At 42.7% G+C, this 20868-nt stretch overlaps 1 protein-coding gene across 3 annotated transcripts in view; it reads right to left on the minus strand.

Annotated features, from left to right (window-relative positions):
* LOC112227357 (E3 ubiquitin-protein ligase mib1) overlaps positions 1–20868 on the minus strand; it is a 105616-nt gene that overhangs the window by 71939 nt on the left and 12809 nt on the right. For all 3 annotated transcript variants that reach the window (XM_042308298.1, XM_042308297.1, XM_042308296.1), the window contains exons 3-8: positions 17926–18055; positions 6281–6385; positions 4316–4382; positions 3618–3822; positions 3253–3439; positions 173–317 (exon numbers count right to left, since the gene is read on the minus strand). In XM_042308298.1, the coding sequence (XP_042164232.1) occupies positions 173–317; positions 3253–3439; positions 3618–3822; positions 4316–4382; positions 6281–6385; positions 17926–18055 (839 nt within the window). The remainder of the gene's footprint in view (positions 1–172; positions 318–3252; positions 3440–3617; positions 3823–4315; positions 4383–6280; positions 6386–17925; positions 18056–20868) is intronic.

Raw genomic sequence — 20868 nt, forward strand, 5'->3', positions numbered from 1 at the left:
GAATGTGTGTGGTGTGTACGAGTGGTCAGTGTACGTGCATTCCCACTTATAAACGGGCTAGAAGCAGATACGGAAGAAATATTTGTTTATGGCCTGTGTATCTCTGTGTGCACGCACATCCACTACGTGTCTGTTCTGACTGTGTGTGTGTGTGTGTGTGTGTCCTGCCTACCTCCGGATGCATTGGTGACAGCGGAACCAGCGGGGGCCACTTTGGTGACGGCAGCAGGGTTGTAGGTCCATGACGTTCCACACACCTCCACCTTCAGGTCACTGTCTGAGTAGATCTGCTGCACGCGGCCCACCTTGCCCAGGGTCTGAGGGAAACAATACATTATTACGTTGCTACAGCATTTCATTACAATCACAAAAGAGAATAAACACATCGTATTGTTAGAGATACATTGTTAGTTTTGTCTTTGACGACAAACCAGTGCTGCGATGAGAAGGAGCTTTCTCATAAATAAGTACTGAAGATTATTGAAGTGAATTCTGAAACTCCTTTGAGCATTCTGGTGTCTAACACAGGGAGGGTAAATGATCTAAGACATAACAAAGATATAGAAAACAAAAAGCAAAAACCCCCCCATCGCCAAATAAATGTCACACAGAAAAAGAGATGCCGTGTGTCTGTGCACCCAATTTCTACAAAACCCTTTGTTCCTCTTTCAGGAAGAAAGACTTGGCCCTTTCTTTCCAAAAACATGACAGGAAAGAATAATCACAGATGACTAAAAGCACTGTTCTGATTATTCATTCAAAGGGAAGGGCAGTTGAACGGCTGAGCGAACGCCAGACTTATTTCTCATCTATATAGCCAATTACCTGGGACCTTGTTGATGTCCGTCAAGGGACACACACACACCAGAAAATAGTTCCACTGAAACGCCGTACGAGTTGAGTAATGAAAGGCATTTGCTGGCCGTCTCGCCGGTTCGTTTCAATATCCACAGTCTTCAGCATACTAGATAAACGCAGTGTGTCGGGCATGCATTCTTTCTACACAGTATGCTAATGTCAAATATTAAAACAGACAAAACACTAGGTTGCAATGTTCACTCGGTGGCCAGTGTATTAGGTACACCAACCCAATTCACGAAAATGGTTCGCGCCAACAGATAGTGAGTACCATGGCCATGGAATGCTATATACAGCAGGCAGACGGGCATCGAGGCATTTAGTTACAGTTCAATTGAAATGTAGGATGGGCAAAACGAGTGACCTGAGCAACTTTGAGCGTGGTATGATCGTCGGTGCCAGGTCGCGCCGGTTCCAGTATCTCAGAATCGACCGGCCTCCTGGTCTTTTCACACAGTGTCTACGGTTTACCGAGAATGGTGCGACAGACACACAAAAAACCCAGCTATTCAGCAGCAGTCCTGTGGGCCAAAACATCTCGTCGATGAGAGGTGGAAGGAGAATGGCATGAGTCATGCAAGCTAATAGGCGACCCACAAAGAGTCAAATAACGGCGCAATACATCAGTGGTGTGGAGAACGGCATCTCGGAACGCACAACTCGCCGGTCCTGGTCACGGATGGGCTATTGCAGCTGACGACCACACATGCTAAAAACAAGAAGCGATCACCAACACCAGACAATTGAGTAGAAAAACAATGTGTTATTTTAGGTTCTGGGCATTTGTTTTTCAGTCCAACAAAAAACTTAAAAGTGCCTATACAACGTCCTCAATGTCACTCAAACTAATTCCAGTGTCAGCCTGCCAGTTTAAAATCTTTGCCCGTGTGTACACGTGTAGGCTACCAAACCCCCCTTTCCAAAGTATAGGATACTGCAGCCTACTGATGTTATGCGCGATTTGGAAATTATGGAGGCAAAAAAAAATTTTTACTAGAGAAGAACGGATTCACCTTTTCAATGACAGTCGAGGATACTATAGATATCACGTTTCACATGGGATTTGTGAAATCTTTTTATTTTAATTATGGTGCCGCTCTGCAACCGCAAGCTTGTTAGCAAATGCCGGTCCAACGTTAAGCCAACTCTCGGAAGTTCAAAGACATTTAAAGTTCCTCCATAGAAGCCGCTCCTCCGTTGGTGTAATTCTGTGGGCCTAATTCAGATCATGTAAATCACATAAGATGCGCTTCAAGCCAAGCCTCCACCTTCTCTTGCTCTCTCCCCACATGCATCATTTCAGTCACCCTACACTTGTCTGTCCAGTGCATGTGAACAACTATTGCACTTGATTGGTGAAGTCATTTAATGTTGCGCTAAAGGAAGAAAAAAAAAAACAATTCAGATGTATCAAAAGGAACCATATCAACCAGTACTTTTTGGGGTTTGAACCGGTTCAGAATTTTATTTTGCTGGTCAGAAAATTGGAACGTAACAAAATAATAGTTATATTCGGGAACAAAACGATTGCGTACGCAACTATGGGGCAAAACAAAGGGGGTTGGCTTAGGTTGTTGACAACTTGTCAACTATATTTTGTCTCCAATGTTTACTGAAAACATAAAAGTTGCACAATGAGCGCTCATCTCTCAAATACATTGTTACATTGGTTGGTTAGCTAGCAAGCAAATGTTTGCCATGTTAGCATTGGAGTGACAGTCAAAACAAGACATGGTATCAAGAACAAGATCCAACGAGCTACTTACGATTCCCCACATAGTAGTTTCTTGTCACTGTGGCTATCTGCCCATCCAGAATCATAACACACAGCCTTCTGCCCCTTTGAAGAGTGTGCGTCCTTTTTGTGACGGCTAACCCGTCTATAGGGGGCTGTAGCAGGCAGGCGGAGAGCAGCACCATCAGTGGGTAGTGATCAAAGTAAGTACCTACCACTGGGTTTTAAAGCTCGTTAGCTGCCGAGGGTGTTGGTTTTAGTGGAGTGCTGGACGATTGTAGTGTGATGTAACACAGTTTGATGGGACGAAGCAATGACGATCCACAATTATGCCAGTTCACAGACTTTCAGCCTAAAATCACAATAGCCTAGTTTCTGCCATAGTCATCACATAACGTTACACCCCAGTGATACGGTCATTGTTACGTGGGAGGTGAGAAGAAAGAAAAATGCCTTTATGCTGACGAAGGAAACACTTCCGTTTGACCACTGATGCTGCGAGTTCTGGCTTTTATTGCTTATACAAAACCCTAGTCAGAAAACACAAGATGTCAGTTTAAGGTTTTTAAAAAGGTGTGTTTATCTGTTACAGGCACCATGACATAGGCCCTCCAGTTATGAGGTTTAAGGGTGTGTGTGTGTGTGTGTGTCTGTCTTACAGGCAGCATGGCCTCGGCCCACTCCCCGTGTCCTCTCTGCAGCAGTTTAATGCGGTCGATGTCGTAGCAGATCTGGACCAGGTCTCCCACCAGGAACTGGGAGCTGCCGCCCTCTGCCCCCGCCGCAACACCTTCCCCACTACGCACCACGTTGGCTTTGGTCAGCACCGCAGGGTTGAACGTCCACCTGGAAACACACGTTGGTCACGCTTTATTTCAGAATATTTTTTCATTAGGCCAAATACGTTTCAAGTCCATGTCATGCTCTTGTTATGACACAGAGGGTGCCGCTTGTGTCATGACTGGATTGACCTAACACCCCTGTACTTGTGCACTGGTCTGAATCCTGAACTGGTAGAGCTCACCTGTTCCCGCTGGGGTACTGCACCACAATGTCGTGGTCCTCGTCAATTCCACACACGGTACCGGTGGTGGTGAGGGTCTCGAACATGCCGTCTGTCCAGCCTCCGTGCCCGTGCTGCAGGGACTGGACTATCTCCAGGTCCAGGTCGATGTTGACCAGGTCTCCAATCTGCAGACCGCCTGGGTTCCTGTTGCCATTCTGTTCTCCTGTGGAGAGAGTGCAGGGGGAATACATACTGGTTACACAGTAAGGGGGGGGTACATTCCTTACACTATGTAACCTTTATTTATCTAGGTTGGTCTCATTAAGATAAAATAAGGTGGACAAATCAGGTCCTGGAGAGCCTTGTGTGATTATCTAATTTGGTTTCTAAAGTGCTGCATCAGGTGCCTAACATAACCCAGGTATCCCTGGACAGGAAAATCTGAGAGAAGAGAATCATTTTCCCAGCCAAGGAGCTGGGATTGTGGGAATGCTGTGCCAGTGTGACCTGTGACTGCACCCAGGCTGTCTCCATACAGCCTGGTCCTGTCTGTATCTGTGTGATGCTGCCACCTAGTGGACGCTACCAGTAACTGCAGCCTGGCATGGATGTGCTCCTGATGCCCTTGGACTCCACTGCAGAACACTGCGCTGGGGAGAAATTGGTGCAATATTGACGGTAGGTGTAGTGCAACGGATTACTAATACAGTACTCACCTAGAACAGGGCAGTGGTCTCTGTAGAAAGAGCCTCCTTTGGCATCCTGGACACATTTCAAATCCGACTGAAAAGGAGAGACGGGGGGGAACAAAGTGTCAGCTAATTATCGACTTGATTCAATCTATTAGAACTGCAGCAGAAAAATGCGACAGAGTAAAATCACACCGTCTTAATACTGCGGCGACATTCTGCTAAAGTTACTGCAGGCTAGCGTGGCAACAACAGCATTACCCTCAGGGCTCTGAAGGATGTGGAAACATTGCATTACAAGGCTCTGGCTCGGCAGGGCAAAGAAGCCCCTGCATCGTGTCATTTGTGATGACTCAAATGTGGATGTGTATCCACAGTGACATAGTTAGAGGGCAGCCGTGCTGATTACAAGGCAGTGCAGACATCTATCCAGAGATCAAGGAACACAGCAGGACTCACTAACAGTTCTGTCCCAAATGGCACCCTAGTCCCTATTTAGTGCACCACTTTTGGTCTAAGGTAGTGCACTTTAAGGGAATAGGGTGCCATTTGGGATGCTAGCCATGTTCATAGATGTGTGATATCAACCAACTTGACTCTTTTTGGTGCCCTTTTGCACAAAACAAATGTGTAAAAAGATAAGGGAAAGGAAAGCACGCTGAGGAAATGCAGTCTTTGGTAAATGTGTGAACCCAAGAGACCAGACTGTGGCTTTTTGATGCTATTTGAACGAAACTACTTTGTCAAAGTGCAGTTTCTTTGACCTTGTCAACAGTGCTCTTTTTCAGTCTAACTACCAATAACGTCAAAGCGTGTTACAAAAAGTGTTAATGTAACAGATCATTTAAACACAAACAGCAAGGTTGACCAATGACCAGGATATCAAATATCTATTTTTTTAAATTATTTTTGGGGGAGCAGCACATATAATTCGTGCTGTAGTTCAGTCTTTCTTAAATTCTGGGTCGAGACCCAGTCTGAGTAAAAAAATAAAATAATGTTTTCTCTTATAATTTTAGGACTGTTTCAGCTTACGGTTGAGACGAAGAATAGTAGAAAACACAAGGTGAAATGTTTTGTTGTTTGAAATGTTTTATTTTGTTATGTCAGTCACTGAGAGTCACTCAATTAGCCGGGCATGCAGGGCACGTGCCCAGGCGCCCTAACCTCCAGGGGGCCCACATTGATTTGATTATTTAGACTCACTCAGATAACATAAGTCATGATAAAATGCGTAGAATTGCAGAAAACAGCAACATTTTCTCTATGCCCCATCACATAATGGTAGAATTACTAGGGGGGGGGGATTGCTGGGGGTGAAAAACATACATTTCGCTCCGCCGTCAAGGGGATTGGGGGGGCACTAAAATGTTTTGCCTGCAAGGTGGGGGGGCTCCCAACCAAATCTTGTTTCGGGTACCTAAAAGGGGGCATGTTTTCATGAGCTTCAATCTCAGGAAAACACAGAATTTCTCATTTGGGTCCCAGAATGAAAAAGCTTAAGAACCCTTGTTTTATTCAATCAGATGCCGTATACCCGAACCCCTCAAACCTACCAGACCTATTAGAATAACAAAAGACAAATCTGTTACGCAACCGAGCGCTCTGATTGGCCGTGTTCATAAAAAGCAGGAGTGTTCCGCACCAATCAGCATGCTGCCTGCCTGTCATTTGTGGCTCGTGTGAGACCCCTCCTCCTTTTCTCTCCACCCACTGAAGCTGACCTCCATGTTTGCTCTCTTCCTCATAAAGAAAGAAGGGAACAGATTGCCTTTCTCATGTAGATCCCCCCTCCCTCCTTCCAGCTGCCTGCCACAATGGGGCCCCGGCTGCTGGCTGGCTCTCCACCACAAAGGCTTGGCAGCACAAAAAAGACCCCAGGCTCTGTGGTCAAACACAAAGACCAACTGACAGCTGATCTTTTGTGAGTGAGTGAGTGAGTGAGTGAGTGAGTGAGTGAGTGAGTGAGTGAGTGAGTGGTGCTTTACTCACCATCCCCTCGAAGCCCACCCTGTAGAGGTTCTTGGCCCCGTTGTCCCAGAGTACGTAGGCTGCACTGTGGGGGCTGGCTGCACTCCAGTCCTGGATCTCTGTCACCTGGGGAGGAAGAATGAGAGAGGAAAATATGAAAAGAGTGAGGAACTAGCAAAGACATTCCCATCTAAGAATCATGCTAAAGGCATGCCTTGGGGTTTTCATACACTCTGTTGGATATGTCAAATGTATTCCGTGGATTTGGGCAAATAAACAAATAATGGCACCTAAATATATATCATAATATACAATTTAACATGGAACCTCAGACAGAGCTTAAAGAGTAGAAATGATGGAGTAGGTATACACAGTGCATTCGGAAAGTATTCAGCCTTGACTTGTTCCTCCTTTTCCTACGTTACAGCGTTATTCTAAAATGGATTAAATTAACTTTTTCCTCATCCACCAACACTCAATACCCCACAATGAATGAGTGAAAACAGATTTTTTAGAAATTTGGGAAAATATATTAAAACTACAAAACTGACATAAGTGTTCAGAACTTTTGCTTATGGCACTCGAAATTGAGCACAGGTGCATCCTGTTTCCATTGATCATCCTTGAGACATTTCTTCAACTTGATTGGAGTCCACCTGTGGTAAGTTGAATTGATTGGACATGATTTGGAAACACACCTGTCTTTATAAGGTCCCACAGTTCACAGTGCATGTCTTTGCAAAAACCAAGCCATGAGGTCGGAGGAATGGTCCGTAGAGCTCTGAGACAAGATTGTGTCGAGGAACAGATCTGGGGAATGGTACCAAAAAATGTCTGCAGCATTGAAGGTCCCCAAGAACACAGTGGCCTCCATTCTTAAATGGAAGAAGTTTGGAACCACCTAGAGCTGACCGCCTGACCATTCTGAGCAATCGGGGGAGAAGGGCTTTGGACAGGGAAGTGACCAAGAACCCGATGGTCACACTGAAAAAGCTCCAGAGTTCCTCTGTGGAGATGGGAGAACATTCCAGAAGGACAACCATTTATGCAGCACTACACCAATCAGGCCTTTATGGTAGTGGCCAGACAGAAGCCACTCCTCAGTAAAAGGCACATGACAGACCACTTGGAATTTTCCAAAAGGCAACTAAAGACTCTCAGACCATGAGAAATACGATTCTCTGGTCTGATGAAACCAAGATTGAACTATTTGGCCTGAATGCTAAGCATCATGTCTGAAGGAAACCTGGCACCATTTTCAGCGGCAGGGACTGGGAGACTAGTCAAGATCGAGGGAAAGAGGAACGGAGCAAAGTACAGAGAGATTCTTGATGATCATCTGCTCCAGAGCGCACAGGACCTCAAACTGGGGAGAAGGTTCACCTTCCAACAGGACAACAACCCTAAGCACACAGCTATGACAACGCATGAGTGGCTTCGGGACAAGTCTCTGAATGTCCTTGAGTGGCCCAGCAGGAGCCTGGACTTATAAACTCGATCGAACATCTCTCAGACCTGACAACGCTGTCCAACTTTATAGAGTACCAGACACGGACACCAAATTGGGGTTCTCTTTCTCCGCGCACGCTGTTTGAGTCTGATTTCAGATGTTCTAAATTGATAAAATCTCAAATCTAGTGCAAAGGCATTTTAGAAGCATTGCCTCTATAGCTAAAACCGGACAGTCATTCAGTCTTCTCAACTCCAGACTCCATTTAATGCCAAGATGTTTATTTAATTCTCCGTTGACTGTTGCTGGATGTTATCCGCCACCATCAGCACCGGTCTGTACCCTAAATGCCCGAAGCTCTCTCCTGGCCCCTTACACTAAGTCTGAATTTGTCCTGCTAGGTGACCTAAACTGGGACATGCTTTAAACCACCTGACCAAGTCCTAAAGCAATGGGACTCCCTGAATCATTCTCAGATTATAACCAATCCCACAAGAAGACTCCAAACACCCAGAAAAGGCTACTCTCCTTGATGTTATCCTTACTAATAATCCTGATAGGTATCAGTCTGGTGATTTCGGTAATGACCTTAGTGATCACTATTTTACAGCCTGTGTTCGTAATGGCTGCTCAGTGAAACGAGCTGTCCTGATTTGTCACAGATGCTTGCTAAAAAACTTGAATGAGCAAGCCTTCCTTCATGACTTGCCCTCTGTATATTGGTATAGAATCAGCTTGATCACCTTTTTTATATTTTCAGTGGTATTGTTAAATAACCCGAGGACAAACCATCCAGGGGAATTCTTTTTTAGGTCATAGGATTTTCCAATTGTTTTCTATGGGATACCCTTATTATTAGGAACCTGGTTGCAGTACCTATGGCTTCCACTAGATGTCAACAGTCTTTAGAAAACTTTCAATGTTTTTCTTTTGAGAAATGAAGAAGTAGTCCTATTAATTCAAGTGTCACTCCAGGTGGACTCTACTGTTTTGGTGTGGGTGAACAGGAGCGCGCTCCACGTTGTTTTTATCCGGTATTATAAACAGTTGATTCCGTCTTAAATTTGATCAATTATTTACGGTTAGGGTACCTGAGGTTGGATTAGAAACCTTGTCTGAAATGTTTGGACCAAGTTAACAGGTAACTCATTAGATACTATGTAGGCATTTTGGGCAAGTTGAAACCAGTGTATTTCTGAATCAAACGCGCCAAATATTTTTTTTTTTTGGGGGGGGGACATAAAGAAGGACATTATTGAACAAAAGGACCATTTGTGATGTTTCTGGGACATATTGGAGTGCCAACAGAAGAAGATCTTCAAAGGTAAGGCATTAATTATTTGGCTATTTCTGACTTTTGTGGCGCACCTGCCTGGTTGAAATATGTTTTGCATGCTTTTGTATGCGGGGTGCTGTCCTCAGATAATCGCATGGTGTGCTTTTGCCGTAAAGCCTTTTTGAAATCTGACACAACGGCTGGATTAATAAGAAGTTAAGCTTTATTTTGATGTAGCCTAGGACCATACCCCAGGACTACCTGACATGATGACTCCTTGCTGTCCCCAGTCCACCTGGCCATAACACCTATTTTCAAAAACCTTAAATATTTGAATTTAGTATTTTTGAATTTCATGTTCACTGCAAGCCTGGTTTTCACCGGATGTTTTGGCGTCCCACCTGCCCGCACTTTGAGAAGAGGGCTATATAAATAAATTTGATTTAAGAAGAATGCCCCTCTCCCCACCGGTGTGATTACTACCGCTGAGAGTTTCGAGCTTGAGGCATGGCTAGATGGTACATTGTCCTTCTCTCAGCACATATCAAAGCTGCAGGTTACGGTTAAATCTAGACTTGGTTTCCTCTATCGTAATCGCTCCTCTTTCACCCCAGCTGCCAAACTAACCCTGATTCATATAACCCATGCTATACTATGGGGACAGAATTTATCGATTGGCAGCTAAGGGTGGGACTAGATGTTCTTTACCATTGTCGAGTTAAATAAAATAACCTGAGTAAAGTGTCTGAATACACGCGACTTCCTTTGTTTCCCTTTAATATATCTGAAAAAAATTCTACAAACCTGTGTTTGATGAGGGGGGAAAAAACTATTAATCTATTTTAGAATAAGGCACAACAAACATAACAAAATGTGGAAAAAGTCAAGGTGTCTGAAAATATACAGTGCATTCGGAAAATAAGACATTTTTTGAAGTACAGCTATGAGGCTAAGGCAAGATTGGAAAAATATTACAAAAGAACAGTAAATAAAGTATCCCTTTAATTAACAGTCTGACCAACTTCCCTCTTTTACATACAGTTGAAGTCGGAAGTTTAGCCAAATACATTCCAACTCAGTTTTTCACAATTCCTGACATTTAATCCTAGTAAAAATTCCCTGTCTTAGGTCACCACTTTATTTTAAGAATGTGAAATGTCAGAATAATAGTAGGAGAGAATTATTTATTTCAGCTTTAATATCTTTCATCATATTCCCAGTGGGTCAGAAGAGGACATTTCTCCAAAAAGTACTATCTTTGTCCCCATGTGCAGTTGCAAACCGTAGTCTGGCTTTTTTTATGGTTGTTTTGGAGCAGTGGCTTCTTCCTTGCTGATCGGCCTTTCAGGTTATACCGATATGACTCGTTTTACTGTGTATATAGATACTTTTGTACCTGCTTCCTCCAGCATCTTCAAAAATGTCCTTTGTTGTTGATCTGGGATTGACTTGCACTTAAGAGACAGAACGCGTCTCCTTCCTGAACAGTATGATGACTGCGTGGTCCCATGGAGTTTATACTTGCGCACTATTTTTTGTAGAGATGAACGTGGTACCCTCAGGCATTTGGAAATTGCTCCCAAGGATGAACCAGACTAGGAGGTCCACAATTCTTTCTGAGGTCGTCGTTGATTTCTTTTGATTTTCCCATGATGTCAAGCAAAGAGGCACTGAGTTTGAAGGTAGGCCTTGAAATACATCCACAGGTACACCTCAAATGATGTCAATTAGCCTATCAGAAGCTTCTAACTCCATGACGTCATTTCCTGGAATTTTCCAAGCTGTTTAAAAGGCACAGTCAACTTAGTGTATGTAAACTTCTGACCCACTGGAATTGTGATAATGAATTATAAGTGAAATATATTTGTCTGTAAAAAATTGTTGGAAAAATTACTTGGGTCATGCACAAAGTAGATGTCCTTACCGATTTGCCAAAACTATAGTTTGTTAACAAGGAATGTGTGGAGTGGTTGAAAAACGAGTTTTAATGACTCCAACCGAAGTGTATGTAAACTTCTGACTTCAACCGTATATACTTAAAGATGAATTATATTCTTATTCAGGCCCAAGTTCTATTTCTCACTTTGTGGGGTAAATAATATTCATTATAAACTAACAGTATATCTGCTGCTGTGCTGGGGAACATGAAATAGCAGTTAGATGTGTGGAGGCGGGAGTTGCCTGAGCATATTGCTTTCAGCATCGTAAAACAAATTATACTATTAAATAACACAGCAAAATGAGTCCTTTAAAATTGACTGTGGGGAATCTTATATTGAATACAACTGGAGTCTAGACCGGAGCAGGATCCAGCGACAGAGCAAATAAGTTGGACGGGCATTTGATTTCCATAGGGGAGAAAGTTCTCGCCAATGGACCTCCTATTTTTTTTAATGGGCTTTTCAGACATGTAGCCTAATTTAACTGTAAAATGAGGCTACATGTACTACATTTTAATAGGGTGTATGGGTCAAAATGAAACTTTGGTTGTGGTGTTATACTTTGTATTCCATGTTGCAGAGCAGCTTCTCAGGAACACAGAAGACTATTTCAAGGGGATAGGACTTAACATTACTGAGATATCTTACTCAAGTAATTGGTGGTGGGGGGGAAGTAACCTCGCCAAAAAGGCACCAAATCACCTGTCTGAATTCTTAATTTCATTTTGGTCATATTGTTATGACATTTTCAGGGCTGATGTAGAACAGAAACGATTCAAATCATTTTGTATTGTGAAAATATGCACTAATATGCAAATTAGTCTGTATGGAATACATAATTACAGGAACGTAAGCCCAATAATTTAAGGTAGGGTGCTACTATTTGCAAAACAGAGTTTGTAACAATGTTAAACTTTATGAAATTCGAAAATAACTTTATATGTTATGCAAATGAGTTACATACTAACATGCTAATTAGTCTGCACGGAATTAAACAATACAGCATGTTAAACCTGTTAATTTAAAGTCAGGTAGTCACGTCTGACATATACTGATGTTTAATGCAGAACTGGAAGTCTACACTGAGGAGTAAGATGCTGCCCATGGTGTGCACACACACAGCTGTTGGATTCAGTAGCCCAACTAACTAGGCCTAGAGCGCCAAATAATACACCTATCCCCGCACGCACACAGAGCCTGGCACACAGAGCCTGGCACACCTTTCACCAAGTATGTACTGTAACAAAGGCTAATAACATAGCTTACTTTTAAGGTAGGCCTACACCTGAGTTGGGTTACATTGTAATGTTATTTTTGGTGTTGATGAGTTAACTGCGTCATTTCAGGTAAATAATTAGCCTAGGCTCAGAAGAGTCAGTGGGATGCCTGCTAGCCAACAGCACAGCAAGATAGATGGAACACGTTTTCAAATTCACTGGTATTTAGCTGCTATTTTAATAGCACACATAATACTGCCACATAATACTGGTAGTTTCCCCTTGAAAGAATAAAAGAAATCAATCTCAAAATTCGCCGCTGGTACAAAACAGCCAATGCTGCACAGCGCTGCCTCGCAACAATTGCCTCAGCGAACGGCGTCTAGCACTTCCACACAGCTAGCAAGCTAACAAAAGTCATGGAAATCGGGGTGGGGGATGTGAATTTGGTCATGTCCCTGACAGCACATACATCAAAACATAGCTACGAAGCTCTGCTTTGCAACCTGCTACATTTATTGTGTCTCTGATGAAAAAAATACATTTCACCTTATACTTCAGTCCAAGGATGTCCAACGAAACAACGTGAAAGAAACTCAAGATTTTCCAATACTTCTAAGCATTACAATGTCACATCGATCTTACTCTGGTAGGTTGAGGAATGAATACCTTCCACCAAAAGCAAATATGTACACCGATTTCACAGGTTTCACAAAAAGGGCTTCCTCCAGAGTACAACGTTCTTAGCACGGCACTTGCTTTACATTTCGGGTTCATATCTCGTAAAATTACACTTTGGGGATTTTTAGACATGGGTAACAACAGCCATATTCATGTTGTTTTCAAAGGATTTATTATACTTTGACGACCACAATATTGACATTTAGTAAAAATTGATTTTATAGAATTCTTGCATAGCGTCTTGCATGGTTTGCTGCATCACCCAACACCCTACTTTTAACATGGCATGAACACAACCAGTTATGCTTTCATCATTGTCACACAAATCACTTCAAAAGTATGTTACCGTAGCACGTTATTCCAAAATAATTCTGGTATTTAAACAATGCAATGTGCACCCACTAACTTTCCTTCAATTAGCAAGTGGCTGAAGCTGTCTCACCAGAGCAGGGCCTAAAATGAACACCCACCACCTGCAGGTAGATTTTGGCATTGGCGGGAAAAATTTCTATTTCACCAGCCACATCGGCGGGTGGTCAGGGCTCCACAGTGCGAGCATTTCACTCGCATTTGTAAGTAAGAAATCAAGTATGATCACATTTATAGTAAAATAAATGCTGCAGTAGCTGTTTTCAGAGTACTTCCGCAGTGTTGTTTCATAGATGGTAAATTCAATCGCACAAAGTCAAAGAACTATGAATCCTATATAGCCTATTCCACCTAGTGCTGCAACACTGACTGGCTGGGGGCTGTGCGCATGTGAAGAGCTGAGTGAGATTCATTTTTAGACGCGCTAAGCAGAGGCATAAAAGTTGGTCTAATTTACTTGAAACAAAAGTCTACTGAAGTGAGACTGTCATTGTGTATCTTGGCTATTTACATCGTTTGTTCACAAACCAGATTGTTTTTCTATGTTTCAGTTTCAACTGCTAGGGAAGCAAACTATTACAGACTACAAAGGAACACACAGTGAGCTGCCCAGTGTCACGAGCCTACCAGATGAGCAAAATCACTTCTATCCTCGCTTCGAGGCAAGCAACACTGAGGCATGCATGAGAGCATCAGCTGTTCCGGACGACTGTGTGATCACGCTCTCCGTAGTCGATGCGAGTAAGACCTTTAAACAGGTCAACATACACAAGGCTGCGGGGCCAGCCGGATTACCAGGACGTGTGCTCCGGGCATGTCCTGACCAACTGGCAGGTGTCTTCACTCACATTTTCAACATGTCCCTGATTGAGTCTGTAATACCAACATGTTTCAAGCAGACCACCATAGTCCCTATGCCCAAGAAAACAAAGGCAACCTGCCTAAATGACTACAGACCAGTAGCACTCACATCCATAGCCATGGAGTGCTTTAAAAGGCTGGTAATGGCTCACATAAACACCATTATCCCAGAAACCCTAAACCCACTCCAATTTGCATACCGCCCAAATAGATCCACAGATGATGCAATCTCTATTGCACTCCACACTGCCCTTTCTCACCTGGAAGGGGCTCACCCCAAGGGGCTCCAACAAAGCCTATTCGCCCTCAGGAAACTAAAAAGATATGGCATGGGTCCTGATATCCTCTAAAGGTTCTACAGCTGCAACATCGAGAGCATCCTGACTGGTTGCATCACTGCCTGGTAGGGCAATTGCTGAGCCTCCGACTGCAAGGCACTACAGAGGTTAGTGAGTACAGCCCAGTACATCACTGGGGCTAAGCTGCCTGCCATTCAGGACCTCTACACCAGGCGGTGTCAGAGGAAGGCCCTAAAAATTGTCAAACACCCCAGCCACCCCAGTCATAGACTGTTCCCTCTACTACCAAATGGCAAGTGGTACTGGAGTGCCAAGTCTAGGACAAAAAGGCTTCTCAACAGTTTTTACCCCGAAGCCATAAGACTCCTGAACAGGTAATCAAATGGCTACCTGGACAATTTGCATTGTGCCCCCCTCTTTTACGCTGCTGCTGCTACTCTGTTTATCATATATCATAAATGTACCTCAATTTGCCCGACTAACCAGTGCTCCCGCACATTGGCTAACCGGGCTATCTGCATTGTGTCCCGCTACCCACCACCCGCCAACCCCTCTTTATCCTACTGCTACTCTCCGTTCATCATACAGTGGGGCAAAAAAGTATTTAGTCAGCCACCAATTGTGCAAGTTCTCCCACTTAAAAAGATGAGAGAGGCCTGTAATTTTCATGATAGGTACACTTCAACTATGACAGACAAAATGAGAAAGAAAAATCCAGAAAATCACATTGTAGGATTTTTTATTTGCAAATGATGGTGGAAAAGAAGTATTTGGTCAATAACAAAAGTTTCTCAATACTTTGTTATATACCCTTTGTTGGCAATGACAGAGGTCAAACGTTTTCTGTAAGTCTTCGCAAGGTTTTCACACACTGTTGCTGGTATTTTGGCCCATTCCTCCATGCAGATCTCCTCTAGAGCAGTGATGTTTTGGGGCTGTTGCTGGGCAACACAGACTTTCAACTCCCTCCAAAGATTTTCTATGGGGTTGAGATCTGGAGACTGGCTAGGCCACTCCAGGACCTTGAAATGCTTCTTACGAAGCCCCTCCTTCGTTGCCTGGGCGGTGTGTTTGAGATCATTGTCATGCTGAAAGACCCAGCCATGTTTCATCTTCAATGCCCTTGCTGATGGAAGGCCCCATTCATTCTTTCCTTTACATGGATCAGTCGTCCTGGTCCCTTTACAGAGAAACAGCCCCAAAGCATGACGTTTCCACCCCCATGCTTCACAGTAGGTATGGTGTTCTTTGGATGCAACTCAGCATTCTTTGTCCTCCAAACACGACGAGATGAGTTTTTACCAAAAAGTTATATTTTGGTTTCATCTGACCATATGACATTCTCCCAATCTTCTTCTGGATCATCCAAATGCTCTCTAGTAAACTTCAGACGGGCCTGGACATGTACTGGCTTAAGCAGGGGGGACACGTCTGGCACTGCAGGATTTGAGTCCCTGGCGACGTAGTGTGTTACTGATGGTAGGCTTTGTTACTTTGGTCCCAGCTCTCTGCAGGTCATTCACTAGGTCCCCCCGTGTGGTTCTGGGATTTTTGCTTACCGTTCTTGTGATCATTTTGACCCCACGGGGTGAGATCTTGCGTGGAGCCCCAGATCGAGGGAGATTATCAGTGGTCTTGTATGTCTTCCATTTCCTAATAATTGCTCCCACAGTTGATTTCTTCAAACCAAGCTGCTTACCTATTGCAGATTCAGTCTTCCCAGCCTGGTGCAGGCCTACAATTTTGTTTCTGGTGTCCTTTGACAGCTCTTTGGTCTTGGCCATAGTGGAGTTTGGAGTGTGACTGTGAGGTTGTGGACAGGTGTCTTTTATACTGATAACAAGTTCAAACAGGTGCCATTAATACAGGTAACAAGTGGAGGACAGAGGAGCCTCTTAAAGAAGACAGGTCTGTGAGAGCCAAAATTCTTGCTTGTTTGTAGGTGACCAAATACTTATTTTCCACCATAATTTGCAAATAATTTCATTAAAAATCCTACAATGTGATTTTCTGGATTTTTTTCCTCATATTGTCTGTCATAGTTGAAGTGTACCTATGATGAAAATTACAGGCCTCTCATCTTTTTAAGTGGGAGAACTTGCCCAATTGGTGGCTGACTAAATACTTTTTTGCCCCACTGTATATGCATAGTCACTTTAACCATATGTACATACTACCTCAATCAGCCTGACTAACCTGTGTCTGTATGTAGCCTCGCTACTTTTATAGCCTCGCTACTGTTTTTCACTGTCTTTTTACTGTTGTTTTATTTCTTTACTTACCTACTGTTCACCTAATACCTTTTTTGCACTCTTGGTTAGAGGCTGTAAGTTAGCATTTCACTGTAAGGTCTACGTTGTATTCGGCGAACATGACAAATAAACTTTGATTTGAGAAGACAACGCTTCTACTATTCAGACTCCATCTCACAGGCAAAAACAGATGAGTCATGCTACCACGGTAACCTTCCATCCTTAAAGGTGCAGGTGAAATTTTTTCTCTCATCTGTGATATTTTGGTTAGAAGACAAGTCACAAAAAAAATGTAATTATTCAATAAACCACATTAGTTACTTCTTATTAGTACTACATTTGTTGAAGAAATATTACAAAGCATGCTTATCCGTTTTTAATTTTAGAGGAAAAAAATATTTTGTTTGGTTAAAAAAAAAAAAAAAAAAACAGAGTTGCTGGTAGATTTTTAAATCTACCTGCCACAGTGGCCAGTGGACCAGCACCCCCGTCTTACTCTATGTAGCCCATGTATCTGATTCGGTCTGGCAAACAAAACAAAAAATTGACATGCCAAACTCTTTTTGGCCAAACAGCATCAAATACATTGGCAACACATACTGAGACAGAGGGGCGCTATCTGAGATTGATGAGTCTTTCTGTCGGCGCACATCTTGGTCAAATAAATTACCGGTATTTAAGTATTTTATTTGGACAGGCAAATAGGTAGGGTAAGCCGACCCCAACCCCCTAAGACCCAACCATAACGCCAGCCCTGGACCGGAGTTGAACTCCTCAAACCAAATCAAATGTTATTTGTCACATACACATGGTTAGCAGATGTTAATGCGAGTGTAGCGAAATGCTTGTGCTTCTAGTTCCGATAATGCAGTAATAACCAACGAGTAATCTAGAGCTCTATGGAGCTGTTCTATTCATAAATCTACAATGTGAATGTTGAAGCTGGAATGGTGAAACTGCAATGGCCATTTGCAATACCACAACAAATTTAGGGCAAACAACCAACACTTTTTATCCCTCTGACATCATTGCACGAGCAATACAACAGCATCATATGTACTACATTGTTTTTTGCCACGATCCACAACACTCCCCAGCTCTGCTCCGTCAACAAAACAAAGTGCATTGAAGTGTATTCTGTGGCGATGAAGTATGCACGTCTTTTCACAATTATACTTATGTAGGGGACTGACTGGGATGGAACTAGGCTGGTCCCCACAGTCTTCACACTCCTCCGATCACCTTCTGGAACCTAATGGAGGAAATCACACCGTAGCAAGACATTTTTTCATGGTACATTTTTTTGCAACAGAATGAGTACCTTTCCTCTCCTGCCGTTGCCTCCGTCCTGGTCCTCCCACTGCCAGTCCACTCCCCTCACCACCCGGCCACCTGTGTAGATGCCTCGGGCTGTGATCTTCTTCGACTTGCGCCGAGACTCCAACAGGACTCTGTCAAAATAAACAAGAAAATGTATGTTCAATTTACTGACAGTGGGTGGGTGTATAACAATAGTTGTAATTTGATGGGTGTTGAAGATGGAAATATTCAATCAATGTTGGATAAAGCTAGACGTTTATTTATGGTGGCATTGAAAGACCTATTATTGAGGACATCATGAAGTTGATGTATTAGTCCATCTATGATTTAGGTCTACTAGCTATATATGTTTTTACAATGTTCATTCAATGTTATTAGCCAAAAACTAATTTTGTTGATATGCCAATTTAGACCTTTTCAAGAACTGAGCATCTTTGGTCACTAACGTTAGATAGGTAGAATATTTCAAGATGTCCGTCAAAAACATATCAAGACTCCTCAACTCCATCTCTTTTGATAAAGACTGAGAGCTGCTAACTGGATTTGAGAGGAGACTAATCAAGGATGTTTAACTGCGCAGTGTACTAAAAACAGTCCCAGTTTTGATTATGGGGATGAAAAGCCATGCTTAGCTAGCCAAGATAACAGACTGAACCATTACCACAACAGTGAGCAGTGCAATTGGCTTGCCAGATGGGCCTGCCTGATCGTCAGAGCAACAATACCAACATATCTAGGCTATACACTTAGTTTAACCACTGCCAGTGAAAAATTAACTCTACAGCCCATTGCCAGCACAACAATGGATTAGGCTACCCCAAAGTAGCCTCATCCATAGTGTCTAACGACATGTTAAACTTATTATGGCTGGGGGGCAGTATTGAGTAGCTTGGATGAATAAGGTGCCCAGAGTCAACTGCCTGCTCCTGAATCCCAGTTGCTAATATATGCATATTATTAGTTTATTTGGATAGAAAACACTCTGAAGTTTCTAAAACTGTTTGAATGATGTCTGTGAGTATCACAGAACTCATATGTCAGGCAAAAACCTGAGAAAAAATCCAACCCGGAAGTGGGAAATCTGAGGTTGGTCGATTTTCAACACAGCCACTATTGAAGTTAGTGGGATATTGGTCATGTTGCACTTCCTAAGGCTTCCACTAGATGTCAACCGTCTTTAGAAACTTGTTTGAGGCTTCTACTATGAAGGGGGGCTGAATGAGAGGGGAATGAGTCAGAGGTATGCCAGCAGTCACGCACTGGTCACGCGCATTTCACATGAGGTATCTCCCGTTCCTTTGCTTTTCTGAAGACAAAGAAATTCTCTGGTTGGAATATTATTGAAGATAAGTTAAAAACAACCTAAAGATTGATTCCCTACATCGTTTGATCTGTTTCTACAGACTAACAGAACTTTTTGACATTCCGTCTGCAACTAGTGAACGCGCTTTGAGTTTTGATTTGTTTACCAAAACGCGCTAACAAAAGAAGCTATTTGGACATAAATGGACATTATCGAACAAATCAAACATTTATTGTGGAACTGGAATTCCTGGGAGGGCATTCTGATGAAGATCAAAGGTAAGTGGATATTTATAATGTTAATTCTGACTTCTGTTGACTCCAACATGGCGCATATATGTACTTGTTTGTCTGAGCGCCATACTCAGATTATTGCATGGTTTGCTTTTTCCGAAATCTGACACGGCGGTTGCATTAAGGAGAAGAGTATCTAAAGTTCTATGCATAACACTTGTATTTTCATCAACATTTATAATGAGTATTTCTGTAAATTGATGTGGCTCTCTGCAAAATCACCAGATGTTTCTGGAACTACTGAACATAACTCGCTATTTGTGCTTTTTGTGACACCTCTCTTTGGCTGGAAAAATAGCTGTGTTTCCGTGGCTTGGCTCTGACCTAACATAATTGTTTGTGGTGCTTTCGCTGTAAAGCCAATTTGAAATTGGACACTTTGGTGGGATTAACAACAAGATTACCTTTAAAATGGTATAAGATACTTGAAGGTTTGAGGAATTTTAATTATGAGATTTGTTGTTTTGAATTTGGCGTCCTGCACTTTCACTGGCTGTTGATATATAGATCCCGTTAACGGGATTTCAGCCCTAAGAAGTTAAAAGGATTGAGGGCATCTGGTTCAAAAACATCGCGCAATTACTTGTGTCAAACCTCTATTTGGGTATCAGCAAATAATCACATTTCAAGAAACCTTGTCTTGTCTTGGACCTGGATATTCCAGCACTTCAAAATAACAAATAGGATTTGGCTGGTTTTATTTACTAGTTGCTGGCATGCATCTTTCAGACTCTGGGTCATCCTGGGTTAACCCTTGCACACTGTCTATTGAGAGTAAACAAACATAATGAACAGCCTATAACAGTGCCTAGACTAGACACCTTGATTTATTCCACATTTTGTTATGTTCCAGCATTATTCTAAAATGGATAATATAAAAGCAAATCCTCAGCAATCTACACACAATACCCCATAAGTGAAAACAGTTGTTTTTTTAAATGTTTGCACATATACATATACACACACACACACACAGACACACACACACACACACACACACACACATACATACATACATACATATACAACAATACCTTATTTACATAAGTATTCAGACCCATTGGTATGAGACTCAAAATTTAGATAAGGTCCCACAGTTGACAGTGTACGTCAGAGCCATAAGGTTGAAGGAATTGTCTGTAGAGCTCCGATACAGGATTGTGTCGAGGCACAGACCTGGGCAAGGCTGCCAAAAGATCTCTGCAGCATTGAAGATTCCCAAGAACTCAATGGCCTACATCATTCTTAAATGGAAGAGGTTTGGAACAACCAAGACTCTTCCTAGAGCTGGCTGCCCAGTCTAACTGAGCAATCAGGGGAGAAGGGTCTTGGTCAGGGAGGTGACCAA

This window comes from Oncorhynchus tshawytscha, linkage group LG28 (assembly GCF_018296145.1).
Source record: "Oncorhynchus tshawytscha isolate Ot180627B linkage group LG28, Otsh_v2.0, whole genome shotgun sequence".
In the NCBI taxonomy this organism is placed as follows: domain Eukaryota; kingdom Metazoa; phylum Chordata; class Actinopteri; order Salmoniformes; family Salmonidae; genus Oncorhynchus; species Oncorhynchus tshawytscha.